The 17,775-nt window shown below is 46.0% G+C and overlaps 1 protein-coding gene across 1 annotated transcript in view; it reads right to left on the bottom strand.

The window, feature by feature from the left end:
• The window catches only part of LOC135214360 (glucose dehydrogenase [FAD, quinone]-like), a 47,188-nt gene that overhangs the window by 23,969 nt on the left and 5,444 nt on the right, over positions 1 to 17,775 (bottom strand). Inside the window, 3 exon segments of the mRNA XM_064248587.1 lie at positions 14,027 to 14,217; positions 15,356 to 15,579; positions 16,197 to 16,347. Coding sequence (XP_064104657.1) covers positions 14,027 to 14,217; positions 15,356 to 15,579; positions 16,197 to 16,316 — 535 coding nt within the window. The 5' untranslated portion in view covers positions 16,317 to 16,347.

The following is a 17,775-nucleotide window of genomic DNA, read 5'->3' as shown; positions in this document are numbered from 1 at the left end:
TGAATGTTACTAACTCGCTGTTCCTAGAAGACTGCCGCAGGTCCAATCATTCACGGCCTACATTCTTTGTGATGACGTCATGGCATGTCACATGACGTACCACGTGATACATGCGCACAGATTGTATAACGAATATACATATACAAAATTAATCTTTTATTTAGCTGCATATCTTACGTTATATGCAGAAACACTAACACTCTCCCCCTTCTTTCTTTGTCTTGGAAGGAGAGTTTTAACTGCTGTCGTCTCCATTCATTCTCTGCTGACCGCAGCACGTAGCCGCTCGGTCGACGCCCCTCTCTTTGTCAGACAGTCAGCAAGTTGCTGTGATGTATCTATGATGTATCTACCCAGACCACTTCCGTAATTTCACCACGTTCTAGCATGTCTCGCAAAACAGCTATGTCAATTCTCAATCTCTTATCTTCCACATTCTTGTAGGAATGAAGAGCGTCAATGAGGCTTTTATTGTCAATGAAACATTTTATTTTCATGCTCCTACATCCAGAAATTTCACACAGAATTCTAGCCAGGTATACTGCAGTCTCTGCACATTCCAAAAGCGCCATTGTTTCAGCTGATAGGGTGGACTTGACCACTCTTCTAATTTTTCTTGTTTGCCAGAAGACTGGACATCTCTCCATATCATTATCCCGTAAGAAAATCACGAATCCTCCTTGTGATCCATTTCCTTTTAAGTTGGCAAACGAGGCATCGGAAAAACACTCGAGGTGACACTCTTCAAGATTCCTCATCCTTGGCATATACAATTTAACATTATCAGTCTTTACTCTCTCTATGACTTTGTTGAGTCGCATTAAATCTGACTGTTGCATTGCAACGTAACCCACTTAACTCACACACGTCAAATGAAATGTCAGGTCTGGTGTGAGTAGCAATCCAGCTTAACTGTCCAATCATAGCTCTATACTCTGATTTCTCCGAGTCAGACAGCTCTGCAGACTTCACCGCAGCCCGTTGTCTACTCACAGGTATTGGTTTCAAGGTCAGTGCATACTGAAACTGGTCAAGAGCTATGCTGCCATTCTTGTTTGATACAACATTTATTCCAACATACTTGAAGGCCAGACCACGTCCTGTTGTGTGCATCCCCATGGCGAGTAAGTTTAATGAAGCTATTGCAATGGATTTAAAGATTTGGGGAAAGAAATATTTGTTGGTGATCATAGACATGGCAACCAGGTACTGTGCTGCCACAGTCATTAGTGACAAGCGTGGAACAACCATTGTGAGTGAGTTATTTAAAAAGTGGATTAGTATTTTTGGTGCACTGCAAAAAATTCTAACAGACAATGGCTGTGAATTCAATAATGATGATATGAGGGTGCTAGGAGAAACATTTAACATCAAGGTGATGACAACCTCTGCAGAGAGTCCATGGAGCAATGGAGTGTGCGAGCGACAGAATGCTGTGATTGGCGACACTGTCAGGAAAATCATGGATGACAGTAAATGTAGCTTGGAAGTGGCTTTGGCATGGGCAATATCTGCAAGAAATGCGTTATCCAATCACTCAGGGTTCGCACCCAACCAGCTTGTTTTCGGTCATAATCCTGGATTACCCAGTGTGTACACGAATAACCCACCAGCTTTAGAATTTAGTACATCAGAAATTGTGAGACACAATTTAAATGCACTACACTTGGCTAGACAGGAGTTCAATTCAAATCAGAATCAGAAGTTGAACGTTTTGAGGAATGAGCTTTTGCGACAACAACATACGTGCAAGTGATGTCAATGAACTCGAAAATGGTGATGAAGTATTTTATAAAAGAAATGACAGCCCTGAATGGCATGGCCCGGGTATCGTTATTGGCAAGGATGGGAAGCAAGTTTTTGTGAGACACGGTGGTGTTTACGTAAGAGTAAACGAGTGTAGGTTAGCGCATCCTCCCGCTAACAGCCCAATAGTGAAAGATATATGTAGCGTTGCTCCAGAGACAGTGCAAGAGGAAAGAAAACAAGCGTCGCTTTGTTACAACCATGAGTTGTGTGAGGAAGACACTGAGGATGAAGAGTCGGTGAATAAGTCCGCAGAAGTGGAGATCGAAGAGGTGGATGTATCTGAATCTGCAGAGTGAAAATATAGAAATAGCGACAGAAGCAGCATCAAAGGATACATCAAGGCTTTCAGTTGGTGAAAGGGTAAGAGGTATACACGTTGAAAGTGGTGAATTCAGGTCGGGTAAAATTGTCAGTCGAGCCGGTAAAGCTACTGGCAAATACAAGAACTGTTATAATTTAAAGTGGGACTATGATGGAAGTATCTCTTGGGCAGATTTGAGTAAAGATTTTAGTGATTTAGAGATTGTTGATGGCAACACTGAGATGATGGTTCTATTTAATTCGGATCAAGTCTTGAGTGCCAAGGAAACAGAAATTCAGAACTGGAAGGATAATGATGTCTATGAAGAGGTGAATGATGTTGGACAAGATGCACTATCAGTTCGATGGGTTATTACTGAAAAATTAAAAGGGGGAAAACCAGTGGTGAAAGCTCGTTTAGTTGCGAGAGGTTTTGAAGAAGACAGCACAGATTTGAAAAGAGATTCTCCTACGTGCTCCAAGGAGGCGATGTGTTTGGCTTTGTCACTGGCCGCTACACGTCAATGGGACTGCCACACCATGGATATAAAAGCAGCATACCTGCAGGGGGACAAGATTGAAAGAATTGTACACCTGCATCCTCCACCAGAGTTTGATGAAGGTAAGCTGTGGAGGTTAAAGAAGACTGTTTACGGCTTGTGTGATGCCACTCGACAGTGGTATTTGAGTGTTAAAAATCTGCTGCTAAATCTGGGAGCTAAAGTGTGTACACTTGATCCGGCGCTGTTTTGGTTACATGACGGCAAAGCTTGTGACACACTTCACACTCTATGTTTACTCTTTCAATGGCTTTTTTAATTTCCAAATTATTAATGCCAGCATCTTTCACAAGTTTAATTAACCTTGAAGCTGTAGGATGGCCAAACTGTTTGTGTAGTTTCAAAGCAGTCTTTCTCACATCGCTTCCCCACAGTGTTGCCAGCGCTATGGTTTGGCAACACTGTCCTAGTCAAGCTGACACCGGCATTAAATAATGACCCGATGACGATGTCTTCAAATCAATCAATTTCCCAAACACATTTACCTGATCTGTTCCAAAGTTTATGATCATTTTAGCCTTCTTCATTGAGCGTTTACTCAACAATAGTGGTATGTTACAACTCTCCACGTCTATAGTCACGGTAGCACTGATTCCGCCAATAGAGCAAGGAAGACAAACACGTTTGATGGAAGACACAGTATTACCACTTGCAAACGTGAATGTGGATGATGATTCATTTTCCATAATCTTTTTACGTTCATAATCGCTTAAACCACAAACAAAATTACTCAACCAGTCAACTCCACACACCGTAGTTGAGCAACCTGAGTCCAATAACGCACAGCCCTTGGCCTCATCTACAAGCTTATTAAGTTTTCCTTCCTTATCGCCATTTCCTGTGTACCCAACAAACAGGGACAAGTGAACACTTTCACTGTTTGTTTCCGAAGATTTTTCACCTTTTTCGTTGCCTTCCGAACCTCCGGAATTTTCGTACGCATCTGGACAGTAACGAGCCCAATGGAATTGTGAATCACATATTACACACCTTGACACCTTGCCATCTGGACCAATTGGGTTTTGTTTCCTCCGTGATTGTCCTCTTGCTGAATGTGACCATCCTCCACGGCTTCTCACTGCACCACCCTCACCACGTAGTCTGGCTCTTCCACGCTGGTACCCCCTAACATACACAGCACTCTCTGGTGTTTCTGCACTTCCACCCTCGTCCTTAGTCATGAAGACCAGCTCACTCTTTATCTCAGTCACTGGTTTTGTTAATTCCTGCACACCCTTACTATCTTTTTCTCCGATGTTGCCAGAAAACACTGTTTAACGTAGATTTCATATTATCATATGATACCTCTGCGATTGCTGACATCACTAGTTGCTGCTCACTGTCACTTAAACCACATGATGCAAGAAGCATAAACGCCATTACGGGATCAGGTAGTTCCATTTCTTGTTTCTTGAACTTAAGTATGTGTGCTCAAACTCTGAAACGAACTTCCTTATTTCTGTATTCTCTGATCTTCTGAGATTATACAACTCTTGAAAGGCCGTAAACTGCCGACGCCCTTTTTCAGCAAGAAACAAACTGTCAAGTTTTTCTATGATAGTTTTCACACCATTTTCTTTTTTTAGATCGCTTGTCTCCACTTCCGAGGTTGCCACTGTGGCGCGCCCTTCCAAGGACAGGTGTATAGCTAGTGCTTGTTTGCTCTTCGGCAGTTCGGTCAGTTCACACCATATGTCTATGTCCTTCTTCCAGCTTTCATATGCGCTTTCATCACTGAACTTAGGTGGCCACTTGCTTGACGCCATTATGATCTCTCCAACCACGCTCTGCTACCAGTGTTAAACACAAAAAAGCTATCCAACTGAATGTTACTAACTCGCTGTTCCTAGAAGACTGCCGCAGGTCCAATCATTCACGGCCTACATTCTTTGTGATGACGTCATGGCATGTCACGTGACGTACCACGTGATACATGCGCACAGATTGTATAACGAATATACATATACAAAATTAATCTTTTATTTAGCTGCATATCTTACGTTATATGCAGAAACACTAACACCCTGGAATGTTTAACGTTGAAGGAAAGACCATGAAGTTTCCCTACTCTCTTCGCCGTCTGATGACTCTCGGAGTGGCTTGAAGGGACTTCAAGTCAAACTCCTAAGGACGAGAGTCACATCCCACCATGGGGGCCTGAGTTCCCTGGGTGGGCAAGACCTCTCGAAGCTCTTCATAAGGAGGGAGATCTCGAAGGAAGAGGAGATATCCACTCCCCGCAGTTTAAGGACTAGGGCCAAGGCGGCTCTGTAGCCTTTAACTGCGGAGACGGAGAGGAGCTTCTCTCGGCAAAGGAACACTAGGAAATCTGCTACCTGCTGAAGAGGGGCTCTGAGAGGAGAGACCCCCCGTCCACAACACCAACCACAGAAGATGGACCACTTTCCCTGGTATACAGCTGCAGAGGACTTGTCTGAGGTACCCAGCCATCTCTGTTGCTGCTCGGCGAGAAAAGCCTCTCGCTCGCAAGAGATGGTGGATAACAGCCAGCCATGAAGACACAGGGACCGAACAGATCGGTGGTACCGTTCTACGTGTGGCTGGCACAGGAGGTTGTGCCAAGGGGGAATCTCTCTTGGTGCTTCCGGGAGCAGAGCCAGCAGGTCCGGATACCAAACAGCCTCAGGTCATTTGGGTGCCACCAGAATCACCCGAAGATTCGCGGTGACCAGCACCCTGCTGATCACCTTGCGAATCAGACAGAACGGGAGAAAGGCGCATATGAAGAGGTTGTCCCACGGATGTTGAAGAACGTCCTCTGCAGCTGCCCATGGGTCCGGCACAACTGAGTAGAAAACCTGGAGTTTTCTGTTGTGCCGGGTGAGGAACAGATCCACAACTGGACACCCCCACAGGTTGAAGAGCCTTTCCGCCACGTCTGGGTGAAGGGACCACTCGGTTCCTATCACCTGATCCCGACGGCTGAGCTTCGTCTGCTACTACATTCCTCTTGCCTGGAATGTAGCAGGCTGACAGCTCTATTGAGTGTGCCACGCCCCACTCGTGCACCTGCAACGTCAACTAATGCAACGGGAGGGACACTAGGCCCCCTGTTTGTTGACGTACGCCACTACCGTGGTGTTGTCGCTCATCAACACCACTGAGTGTCCGATCAGACGGTCCTAGAACTTTTGGAGAGTGAGAAACGCTGCCTTGAGCTCCAAGACGTTGATGTGAAGGTGCTTGTCGTGATGATCCTACACACCCGCAGCCAGCAACTCCTCCAGGTGTGCACCCCATCCCTCGATCGGCACATCTGAAAACAGCAACATCTCCGGGGGGGGGTGTGTGTGTGTGTGTGTGTGTGTGTGTGTGTGTGTGTGTGTGTGTGTGTGTGTGTGCAAAGTGGCACTCCTCTTATGAGGTTCCCGTCGTCCAGCCACCACGCTAGGTCCTGCCTCACCTTCTCCGTGAGAGACATGGGAAAGTACGGCGAGTCTCTCGCCTGTGACCAACTCTCCTTCAGTCTCCACTGAAGAGGCCGCAGGTGAAGACACCCGTGAGGGACTAACTTCTCGAGAGACGACAGGTGACCGATCATGACCTGCCACTGCTGAGCTGGCTACTCCTGTAGGAGCAGGAACCGTCTGGCTGCCTCCCTGAACCTGCTGATCCGCGAGTCTGCGGGGACGACTCGCCCTGCTACCGTATCGATCAGCATGCCCAGGTATTTCGTCCTCTCTGCTTGGGCTTGAGATCCAACTTCTCGAAATTCACTATGACCCCAAGGTCGCGGCAGAATTCAAGGAGTCGATCCCTGTCCTGTAGCAATGGACCAACCAATCGTCGAGATACAGGCGGCCCGCGGTTAACGGCGCAATCGCTCAACGGCTAATCTGTTTTACGGCTGTCGTCAAAAATATTCATTAAAAAAAATAAGGCATTTTAAGGTATTGTTACGGCACAATTTTCAGTTAACGGCGTGAGTTCATACATTTGTAGAAATGCCGTTCAGACCATAAAGGTTATGGAAATTATATAGAGTTATTTCATAGGTATTAGGGTAAAATATATGCCTCTGACGCTGTTCTATGCCGAAAATATTGAGTTACTTAAGTGCAAATTTAGCTATGGATGTGTCGATTTATAAATGTTCATGCTCTTATGTTTAAAATGTGTGTGAACATGTATTACGTGTAAGGTATTTTCATTTCTGCACAGAAATATGATATGAAGGCAGCTTTTGAAACTGCCCTTCATGTTATCAAATAGGATGTTTTTTCACGTTCTTTCTTGTGAGCCGCCGCCTGCCACTCTTCCGAAAATATCGGTTTAAAAAAGTGCAAATTAGTGATCGATGTGTCTATTTTAAAAATGTTGATGCTTTTATGTTTAAAATGTGTATGAAAATGTACGTATTATGAATAGGGTATTTTTACTTCTGTGCAGAAATATGATAAAAAGGCAGCTTTTGAAACTGCCCTTCAAGTTATCGACTACGATGTTTTTTCATGTTCGTTCTTGTATGTCGCCGTCTGCCGCTCTTCCGAAAATATAGAGTTAAAAAGAGTGCAAATTTAGCGATCAATGTGTCGATTTTTTAAATGTTTATGCTTTCATGTTGAAAATGTGTATGAAAATATATTACGTAAAGGTATTTTCATTTTTGTACATAAATAAGATACAAATTAAGGCAGCCTTTGTAACTATGCTCCACATTGTCAGATGTTTTTTCATGTTCGTTCTTGTCCGCCACTGTTCCGAAAAATGCATGGTGTTATTTTATTAATTATGCATCTTTTCCATAAATCCTTTAAAAAGTTATGCATTATTTCACTGTATCAAATAATATTGTATGCATTCTCATATTATTGTATTATAAAATACTACGGCAAATTTAAGCCAGTATTCCGCGGAGCGGCCAATGTTCTGGTTTGAAATCAGCTGATGACGAATACGAGTTTGTTTCGCCATAACGCAATTCAAGAGAATCTCCATATTCTTCCAGAAGGAGAGCCGTAAGAACTTTATAGTTCGAAAGTTCTTCTTTACTTTGAACCTCATCTTCTGACACTTCCTCTAGTTTGAGAGGGTCAGAAAAACGATCCCTTCTTTCGCATGTCTCTTCCTTCGACTTCATTCTCTCCAAAGGCGAAGGACTTCTCATAGGTGAGGGACTAAGTGACATTGCCTACCTATGTCTACCCATTGGCGAATCTTGTGTAATTGGCGCCTGGCGCCTATCAGGCTCTTCGCGCCTGGCAGGCGCCTCGGACGTGGCAGGCGCCTGGCTGGCGCTTCGTTCCTAGTTGGCACCTGGCGTCTGGAATGATCTTGATTATAATCGGGCGCCTTGCGCCTGGCTGGCTCATCACGTCCTGAGAGAACTACTCTGTTGTATCTTGAATCACTTTCAGGTGTTGCCTGGCGCCTTGCTGGCGCTTCTTCCTCTTCTACCTCTCGCCTATCCAGTGCTTCGTTCCCCCCAGAGATGGCCGCCTGTGTGACAACTTCCCTGGAAGGTTCGTTGCACCTGGCGGAGATCGGTGTCTAGATCTTTTGATAGGCAGCTTATCGTCCTTTCTACGAGGAGGCTCCTTGGATAGGACTCCCACCAAAGAAGCTAGCTGCTCCTGTAGGTTTAACAGAACAGGATCTTCTTGGTCGAAGACTTTCTTTCCTCTTCATAAGAAGGAGAAGCAGATCTGGAAGGCGCTTGAGGTTCCCTTGCAGCAAAGGGAGTCTATTCTTTTCTAGCTCTCTTGATAACCGATGGAGCTTCTTCTTCAGAAAAGCACTCGGGGCTAGAATCCAAAGCGGGCTCTTTCCAGTTCCTCTTCAAAGGGCGGGAAAGATTAGTCTCTTTCCACCCGCGTTTCGGTGAGGGAGATCCCGAGGAAGAGAAGCACTCAAGCAGGACGCTTTTTCTATAGCGGTCCCTGGCAGTCTGAGGCGTTACAGATCCTCCCGAAGGGACGCCTGATCGGTGGGGAATCTCCACAACCTCCGTACGGCTTTCGACTTTCCTTCTCCTCTGGGCCAGGGAGCTTGGAAGAGGTCTAGACCTGGGAGCGTCGCAGAGCCGACCAGACGCCCCCTCCACTACACTGGGGACACTTACATCACTAGAAATATCACCTTCACTTTGCTTACCTTCCAAAGCCGCCATTTTTTCCTGCATCCTTTGAAGGGAAGCTTTGAGGTCTGCAATTTCCGAAGCCAAATCTGTTGGATTTGCAAACTGTGATCGGCCTGATACGGAGGGAGAATAATTATGAGGAGAAGAAGCTACAGAACTAGATAAGGGTTCGTTAGATCTAGATCTACTTAGGCTTTTAGAAGCCGCTTTCCTCACTCTGTCTCTCTCTAACTTCTTCAAGTAAGAAGTTAGAGTCTTCCATTCTTCAGCACTCAACCTTTCACATTCATTACATGTGTTAGCCAAAGAACACTCAACAACTCTACAAAATCGGCATACAGTGTGAGGATCTACCGAAGCCTTCAGCATCCTCACCTTGCAGCCTTCATTCACACACACACTCACACCAACACTTGAGTCAGACATTTTTAAAGAAAAATCCAAAGCCAAGTCCAAAAACAATTCCACGATAGCGAATGCCAAAACAACGATCCAAGTACGTCACCAAAAGTCGGTCGAAAGAAGATCAAAAGCGTTGAAAAAAGAATTCCAGTCAGGAGGCAGTAACAACAATGTTGACACCACCGGCGACAGAGAAAATCTGATAGAAAACGGGAATGTTTCCTAGTCCTGCCACCCAGGGCAGGGCGGTAGATCACCTGACCTACCTGTAGAGTGCGCCGCGAAATTTGAATTTCTGTCGGAGACGACGGAGTCTATAGCTAAGTATATATCTGACAGGGAAGTTGAATGTATGAAACCATACTTTCAACATTCTCTTTTACTGTTATTGAACTTATGTTACTAGAAGATAGACAAAGTTAGGCCATTGTAATTTGATCTCTCATAAAATCGGACTATCGTAAGACTAATGATCGTAACTTGAACACTACAGCTACCTGTACACTGTATAAACTTTATATATCTTTACATACTCTAGACACCCAAAGGATTAAAGCTGGGCTTTTTTCACTTAACAGTATTTACAATGCTATAATGTACTGTACAGTACTACTGTACAGTAAATTCTATAGTACTATACTGCATAAATATAATTTTACTTACTGCGCCATTGTGGGATTTCGGCGCCTCTAGCTAGTTTCGAAAGAAGGTGTGTGGTGGCTGTAGGCTTTAAAATTGCTTAGCGTCGGAAATCACTTAGCGTCGGTGGCCAGGAAAGGAACCCCTGCTGCTAACCGAGGGCCGCCTGTACCTCAGAAGACTTAACCCTACCGAATGGGCCCAAGCCGACACCAGAGTGAACACTTGCGTGAACACCTGTGGGACGGTTGAGAGACCGAAACAAAGTGCCCTGAACTGGTACACCGTCCCGTGGAGGATGAAGGGGAGGTACTTCCTGGAGGACTGATGGATGGGTATCTGGAGATACGCATCCTTCAGGTCCACAGAAAGCATGCCCTGATGGACTTTACCACTGAATGTGTCGTTTCCATCGTGAACCGAGTCTGGCGAACGAATCAGTTCAAGGGAGAGATTTATCACCGGGCGCCAGGCCCCCCGAGGACTTCTCAACCAGGAAAAGTTGACTATAGAAGCCCAGTGACTGATCCCATACGAATCTCCACAGCTCGTTTGCTCAGCATGGCTTCTACTTCCTGCCAAAGCGCCACGTCCCTGGCAGAACCGGGAACATACGTTTGTAGATGGACCGGGTTGGAGGTGAGGGGTGGCCGAGACTCGAAGGGTTTTAGATATCCCTCCTGAAGGACACTCACTATTCAGGTCTCTGCTCCGTAGCGCTGCCAAGTTGCCCAATGGCTCGCCAGGCACCCTCCCACTTTCGGCAGCAGGTGAGGGGGAGCGCCGTCCTTAGTGTTTCCCTCCTCTCTTTGACTACTTCTTCCTGGCTCCTCCCAGAGAAGGAGGGCTGGGAGGAGGGCTGGTTACGGTCGCTCCTTACAGATGAAGTCGAAGGCAGAGTCTTTCCTCTCGGCTTCGACGAAGCAATCGTCTTAGCCGCAGAGGAAGCGCTAGCTAAACTCTTAGGCTTAGCCGCAGTGGCTCGAGGCTGCCCAGCTGCCTTCGAGACTGCCTGGTGGACTAGACGGTCACTATCGTCAGTGCGCCGTTGTTCCACCACAGCGTCCACCATCTCTCTGGGGAAGAGAGAGGAGGAACTCTGCACCAGTCCGTTGCAAAGACCCTAGGCCGCCTTGCGCCCTGCCGACCTGGTTACTCGAGTGAGGACAGCGTCCCTACGCCTCAGAAGCAGGTTGGCCCACTGGTTGGCCGTCTGGTGGGCCAGGTAGGAGATAGCCCGACCTCCAGACTGGCAGAGTCTCACGAAAGCCAGGTCCCCTTCAGGAGTGATGTTTCCTGAAGAGGCCGAGACCTTAGACACTGTGAGGGACCACAGGTCTATCCAGGAGACTGCTTGGAATGCTGTCATGGCAGTCAATTCCAACCCAAGTGCCTCTTGCTGCAAGAATCAGAGGTTCTCTGACAGCAGGTGCTGAAGAGACACCCCCGGAGTTAGCCTAGCCAGCTCCGGGTTAATCTGCTTGGGCGGCAGAGGGTCCTCTGTTGGCACGCAGAAGCGCCTCTGTCGTAGTAGAGGTGGGGAAAGGAGCTTGGACGACCTGCCAGACAGAGCGTCCACCTGGCTCAGCACACTGTCGGCCAAGGCTGATCGCGGCAGACCCACTGTCATCCTAGGTTCCTTTTTAGGTCCCCAGTATGACTCCAGCCTAGATGTAGGCTCGGAAGGTGGGAACGGCGATCCTTCCCCAAGGTCGTTGTGCTGATGAATCAGCGCAATAACCTCAGCGAACGACCTCTGGATCTCAGGAGTGACTGCGTCTTGCGGAGACTAACTGTCCAGCCCCTCTAACAAGAACGCCTCACGAGACCCTCATCCTACCACAGGAGGAACCACAACAGACCCCTCGTGTTCTCCTCCTGCCACTTGCGCATACGATCTGGTCGTACGCCCTCGTGGTGGGATCGCTCCTGATCGCCTCGCTCTTCCTGGTGTAGCCCAAGGAAGTTGAAGGGATCGGAGAGGAAGACCTGACGCTCCCCCCTCGCCCACCGGCAGAACCAGAGTGCTGAGGGGGCTGCTGATGCTCGCCAACCCGCGGTGGCGATTGGGCTGCAGGCCTGGTCGAGTGGCTCTCCGGGGGAGAGCAGATAGACCGAGAACAGCGGTGACAGTCCCGAGCGTCAGAAGAGCTGCAGCTGGTCCCCCCTATCCGCCCAGTCCCGGTGGGAGCGAGACCTGTCCTCACGGCGTAACACGCCGCTTGGACTAGCCGAGGCTGGCCCAGGCGACCGAGGGGACCGCTTCCTCGCCTCAGCCCACGGCCGGTCTGGGACTGTCGCGTCAACCCTGGGTACTGGCGGCTCGCCACGAGGCGATCGCTGGCCTGGTGGGAGTCACCTGGGCGACTCCTGCCAGTCTTCTGCTCCGTGCCTGGATCCTGGTGCCGAGCACTCGGTTGCCTGGGTCTTGGCTGCACGGTCACCCACGGGCGACCGTACACTCGGTACCTCTCGCGAACGAGAGGCCTAGACGGTACCTGTACCTGGCGTCGAGGCAGAACCTCTGACGCCAGGCGAGGAAGTACCGGTGTTAGCCGGTACTCCTCCGGTCCCAGTCTTCTTCTTCCTTGCGGAAAGAGAGACGGGCCCCGTTTCCGACGGAACAGGAGGACCAGCTGAAGTCCCAACCGTCCCACCGGAGTGGGACGGCACCCTTAGAGGTCTCAGAGCAAGACTTCTTAGGGGGGGAGGAGGCTACCTCCTCCTTCCTCGGCTGTGGGGCCTTGGAAGTCGAAGGGGAAGCGGCGGCACACGAAGACGACGACAACACCTTCCTCTTCAGCTTCCTCAGGACCACCGTCAGGTCTTCCATTCAGGACGGAGCCGGGGCAGTTGCCAAAGCAACAGGACCCGGCTGCACCTGTCTGGAAGGACCTGGGGTGGGGGCAGCAACACCACGGGAAGGACGGCGGCAGAACTGGTACAGGGGCGGCAAGCACAGGAACAGGAGGCGGAGCAGGAACCAGCAGCATCCTCTGTACTGGCGGCAGATCTAACGGGGAGCTCTTGGGACACCGGAAGTCAGGGGCTGGAGAAGAGCGGCAAAACCAGGCGGTGGCGTCACGATCACCCTCTGCACACCTGGTAGCGGCACCTGCACAGCAGCTATCGGGGTCACCATCGACACGTGTTGTGTATACACCAGGTGAGGTGGAGCAACGTAACCCGGCGTGGACACTGTAGTTGTGGTTGCTGTCACCAGCCCATGGGTTACCGGCCCGGCCCCCTTCGTGAGATGACCCAGCAGGCCCTGAACACTCTTGTCTCTTCTGGAGCCCCAGCAAGTACCAGACCCGGCCGAGATCGTCCCCCGTGGCAGGCAAACCTGAGCGAACGGACCACCCTGAATACAACTGTACGTCGGGGTACCTTGGCCCCTCCTCTACACTCGACTGATCGAGGGAAGAGGAGTGAGATATCCCCCCGAAGGGGAAGGAGCCATACGCGGGAGCTGTGATGGAGGGAGAAAAGACGACGACATGTATGTAACCAAGGGAGTAACTGAAGAACCCTTCGATGACTCCCTGGCCGGCTTACGTGGTATCTTCCTCCCTTCATAACGCTCCCACTGCTCCTCCGACCAAACAATACACAAATCACAGGGCTCGGCACGAGAGCAATCACGTTCTCGGCACCGAGCACACAACTCATGAGGACCCACCTCGAAAAGGAATCGAAAGACCACACACTTACGGCCCTCCACACCACGGCACAATCTACGGCTGACAGGGGGGCGAGGGGGTCTTTCCGGCTCGCGGGAATCCATATCCACGAGACAATGCACAAAATACAAAAAATAACCAGGTATTCATGTTATTTTCACACAAGCACACCAGTAAAAGGGAAAGTAATATGTTCACAAAATGAAGGAGTAATCCAAGCATACGACGAAAGCGGGCAGAGCGGCGAACAACACTTCTATCGCCCAGCGTGACTGTCGGACAAGCAGTTAACTACCGAACCCCCTTGTTCGAAGCTTACGACCGGTTCCAGCTGCAGCTAAGTTACATTCCTATTGTTAGAGGATCGATGGTTTGTATTACGTATCAGAACAAACAAAGACCTCAAGTCAACACCCTCATATACAAATAGATTTTTTTTACCTATAAACATTATGCATATTTGCTCGCTCTGGTTACAAGTATACTGCATTACATAAGGCGACTCCTTATTGGCGACATTTAAGAATACATACCTTCATCCTCTATTAAAGACGGATTTTGGTTGTCCTCGGACAGTCTGAAGAATGGTAAGATTTTATCATAGCCCCAGTCACGATTACCTAACCGCTCCCAGTGGTCGTAGTCTCTTCTGTTTCCCCTAACATAAAGCATATAGTTTATACTACTAGAACCACCGATAACTTTGCCTCGAGGAAAGTTGCACCTGAAAGTAACAAATGTTTCAATGTTTGGATACAAAGTTGAAGCATAAAGAGTGAAGAACTGTACCATGCAAAGTACATACTGTACAGACAGATATGCTCCTGTTCCTCAATGTTCTTAAAGTCAAAACTGAGGATAAGTGCCACAACAGTATGCAAAGAAGGAATAAGTTGAACATTAATGTTTAAAAATCATTCACAAACACCAAGTTTACAAATATTATGTTTCTGATTTTGAATAAATGGTCAAATATTCCATGTAAATCTGAATCCATCCAGTCAAGATACCCAAAGAAATACATGCAAGCTACCAAGGGTCTTCATACCGAGATACCTCGTCATTACACAAGCCAATACCAGTCTTTGATTCCGAAGGCTGAGTTCTTTACAAGGTTAGTCGAGGATGCTCAACATCCATCCTTCTAGCTAAGATTTTCCCAAATGATCTGAGTATGTATACACCTCTATTTGCAGCTAAAAGGATATCTGAGTGCCTTTTAAATGCCTTACACTTAAACATGGCCATACTGCCAGTAGCATCTACAGTCAGTCACCACCTTATGGCAGGTCCGGATTATGACCTTATGGCAGGTCTGGATTATGAAGTTAAAGAATAATGACACTTTTCAAATATATTAATCAGAAATTATTTCTTGGTTTACAACACAGTTCAGGGATACGACACTTAAAACGCCAGTCCGACAGAAGAAATATGGCTCCAAAGTGGCAGAATAATAAATACGGAGTTTTTTTTAATGGAAAACCCAAAAATAGAGTTTACATAATTTTCAATACCGCCAAAGCATTAAAGTAAGGTTTTATTAGGGTTTTCAATGATTTTTGGCTTAAAACACTGCGTAGGAACAGAACTTTTCTCGTAGGCTGGGGACTGCCTGTTACTCATAGGCCTTGCCATTACCTCTGTATCACAGCCTTCTGCAGTCTTAGCTTTATGTTGCAAGAACATAAACTGAATACTGTATACTTATATTGCATTAAAGCATTATCTATTTGTTTTAAACATTACCTTTTATCCAACATTTTAAACACTGGCCATAAAGACTAGGATATGGTTTAGTTTATTTCTTTGTTACTTATTATTTGCATAATCATTAGAAAACATGACTTGAGTAAACCTACCTATGATCTACCATTGCAAGGCATGATGTTGAGGAAGGTTCCGTTTTATATTGCCAATCCATATCTGAAAGCTGGAGGTAGCCAACCAGACCAGGAATCATCGATATTCTTGTTTCTTGTCCTCCAGCTTCTAATAAAGCAACAGTTACATTGGGATCTTCTGAAAGTCTTGAAGCTAGTACACAACCAGCACTTCCACCACCGACTATTACAAAATCATACTCCTGTAATTTCATAATTTATTACATTTAGTTTTACAATACCTTTATACCCTTTTGCTCTCAACCGATTTTCCAAAGCAGATGGCAACATAGCTGGAAAATGCAGTTAGTTCATGATTTATGAGAAATTTTCAAAAGTAAAATTAACAGGTCCAAGAAAACGGGTCATGTTTTAAAATTTCATCCTCTGTATTACTCATCATAACTTTAACTGAAAGAGAGGTGGATGATGAGTCTGACATATACTATAATACGTATATACTGTAATCTAAACAGATTGACTAAAATTCAAATTTTCTCAAAAATAAGAAAATAAGAAAAATGCCAAGTGTTGGGACTTAAGAGATATTGCGAGTACATACATACTAAAAAGGTTTTAAAGGTGTACCAGGAAGAAGACCTCCTAGATGAACCATGAAACGAGTGTTCAGAAAGGGTGGAAAAGAAGATGGAAGACTATAAACTGAGATACAGTAAAAGGAATGAAAGGGGTTGCAGCTACGGGTCAAAGGGACATTGCAAACAACCTAAGTAATCCCTAAAGTTCACTGCAAGAGGTGAACTGATAGCGCTAGCCATCTACAGCATCTCAAAAAGTAGGAAAACCTTACTTCACTTACCAATTTCAGTGGGTCCGTATCTATAGGAGCTCTATCAACGCCCTTGTTAATACCGGTAAAGTATGAAGATATGTACGCCACAATTGTGAATAACCAAAATGGAGAAGCTCCTTCTGCCATGCTTCTTCAACTTGCTAACTCCTACAGGCTACTGAAAATTTTAACGGTTAAATGATTGATTGCAAAGTTCATACTAAATTTGAAAAATTTACATTAAATTCACAACTCTCTAAATTTATCAAATGAAATTAGACATTTAAAACATAATTCACTGAGAAACTAAACTAAAAAATTACACGGCAATATATACCCCACACATCAATATTTTTCAGTACACCCAAAAATAAAATGCCTACTATTTTCTACACTGTAGAGTATTATGTAACTGGTAAGCAATTTTGGTGCCTACAAAGTGTGATACATATTCTGCTTTGAAAACCTGACTATAAAGTATGATATAGTTCTAACCTTACTCTTGCATATGCTTTATAATACTTTGGATGCTTTCAAATAAAGTAAGTCTGTAAACTTGTAACATGATACACAGGCAAGTACTGTTCTGTACCAATAAACAAAAAATTATTAAACTTTTAAAAAACATTACAAAATACATTCAGCTATTATCCCCTCAAACACATTTAATTTTGAACATTAACAGCTTCATTAGGACATGCTTTTACACTTCACAGATTTACAAAATCAAGTATAATAAAACTTTAACCTGCTTCTAATGGAATGGCAATTAAAAGGCCATATGCCTATCTAAAGCTTAGTCAACTTGTGACTAAGCATTAAGTGATTACAACTATCAGCCTACCTAGGTTGACTCATCTCAGTTTGCTTTTCGAGAAATTTGTTTAAATCTCAATGTCAAACCATACCTGCATAGATTCATCCGTTGCCACGGCAGAAGGCACCTCTCGGTAGGCTCTGTGCCACACACTTAAGATTTTACAAGGTACTAAGGATTTTTTGAAAGCCCCTTCAGCCAAGTTTCATCTTTTTTTTCACAGTTCCCTTTGGTCTCTTTCCACTTAGCAGCCAAACTTTTTTAAATGTGTACCTCGCTCCTCCAATTTCCATTTATGACCACTTTTTATTCATGACCAATTTCTATTTAAGACCTTGGCAGCCTAGATTTCCTCCTGAAAATTTCCCTACCACAGTATGTACGAAACTGTACACCATTTATCTGACCAACCCTGTAATTCCTTCACATACTTTTGCTTAGAAATCCTCCAATCATGGAATGTACTTTATCTTTTACAAATTTTTACCCGACTGCGAAGCCTGGCATTGCAAAGTAGCATGAGGCCAGTCTCATTGGGCATACTGCCAGAAGACACAAAATTATTAACACTTCAAAAGACTTCTAGTCTTTCTCAGAGAAGTATGCAGACTAGATAGCAGTCTTCAATGCCTGTACCTCAGGTGACGTGGAAACCATTTAGAATCACAGGGGGACTCATTTGTTCATGGGGGTTCCAAGCAGAGAAGGGGTGTTCACACAGCATCTTTCATTCGTGGTACCAAATTCACTACTACCAACTTATCCAAGTGCTATCAAGTAGCTACAAGT

The sequence above is a fragment of the Macrobrachium nipponense genome, chromosome 45, assembly GCF_015104395.2.
Source record: "Macrobrachium nipponense isolate FS-2020 chromosome 45, ASM1510439v2, whole genome shotgun sequence".
Lineage (NCBI taxonomy): Eukaryota > Metazoa > Arthropoda > Malacostraca > Decapoda > Palaemonidae > Macrobrachium > Macrobrachium nipponense.
The sequence above is the reverse complement of the archived record's forward strand: the minus strand, read 5'-3'. Positions and strand labels throughout refer to the sequence as shown.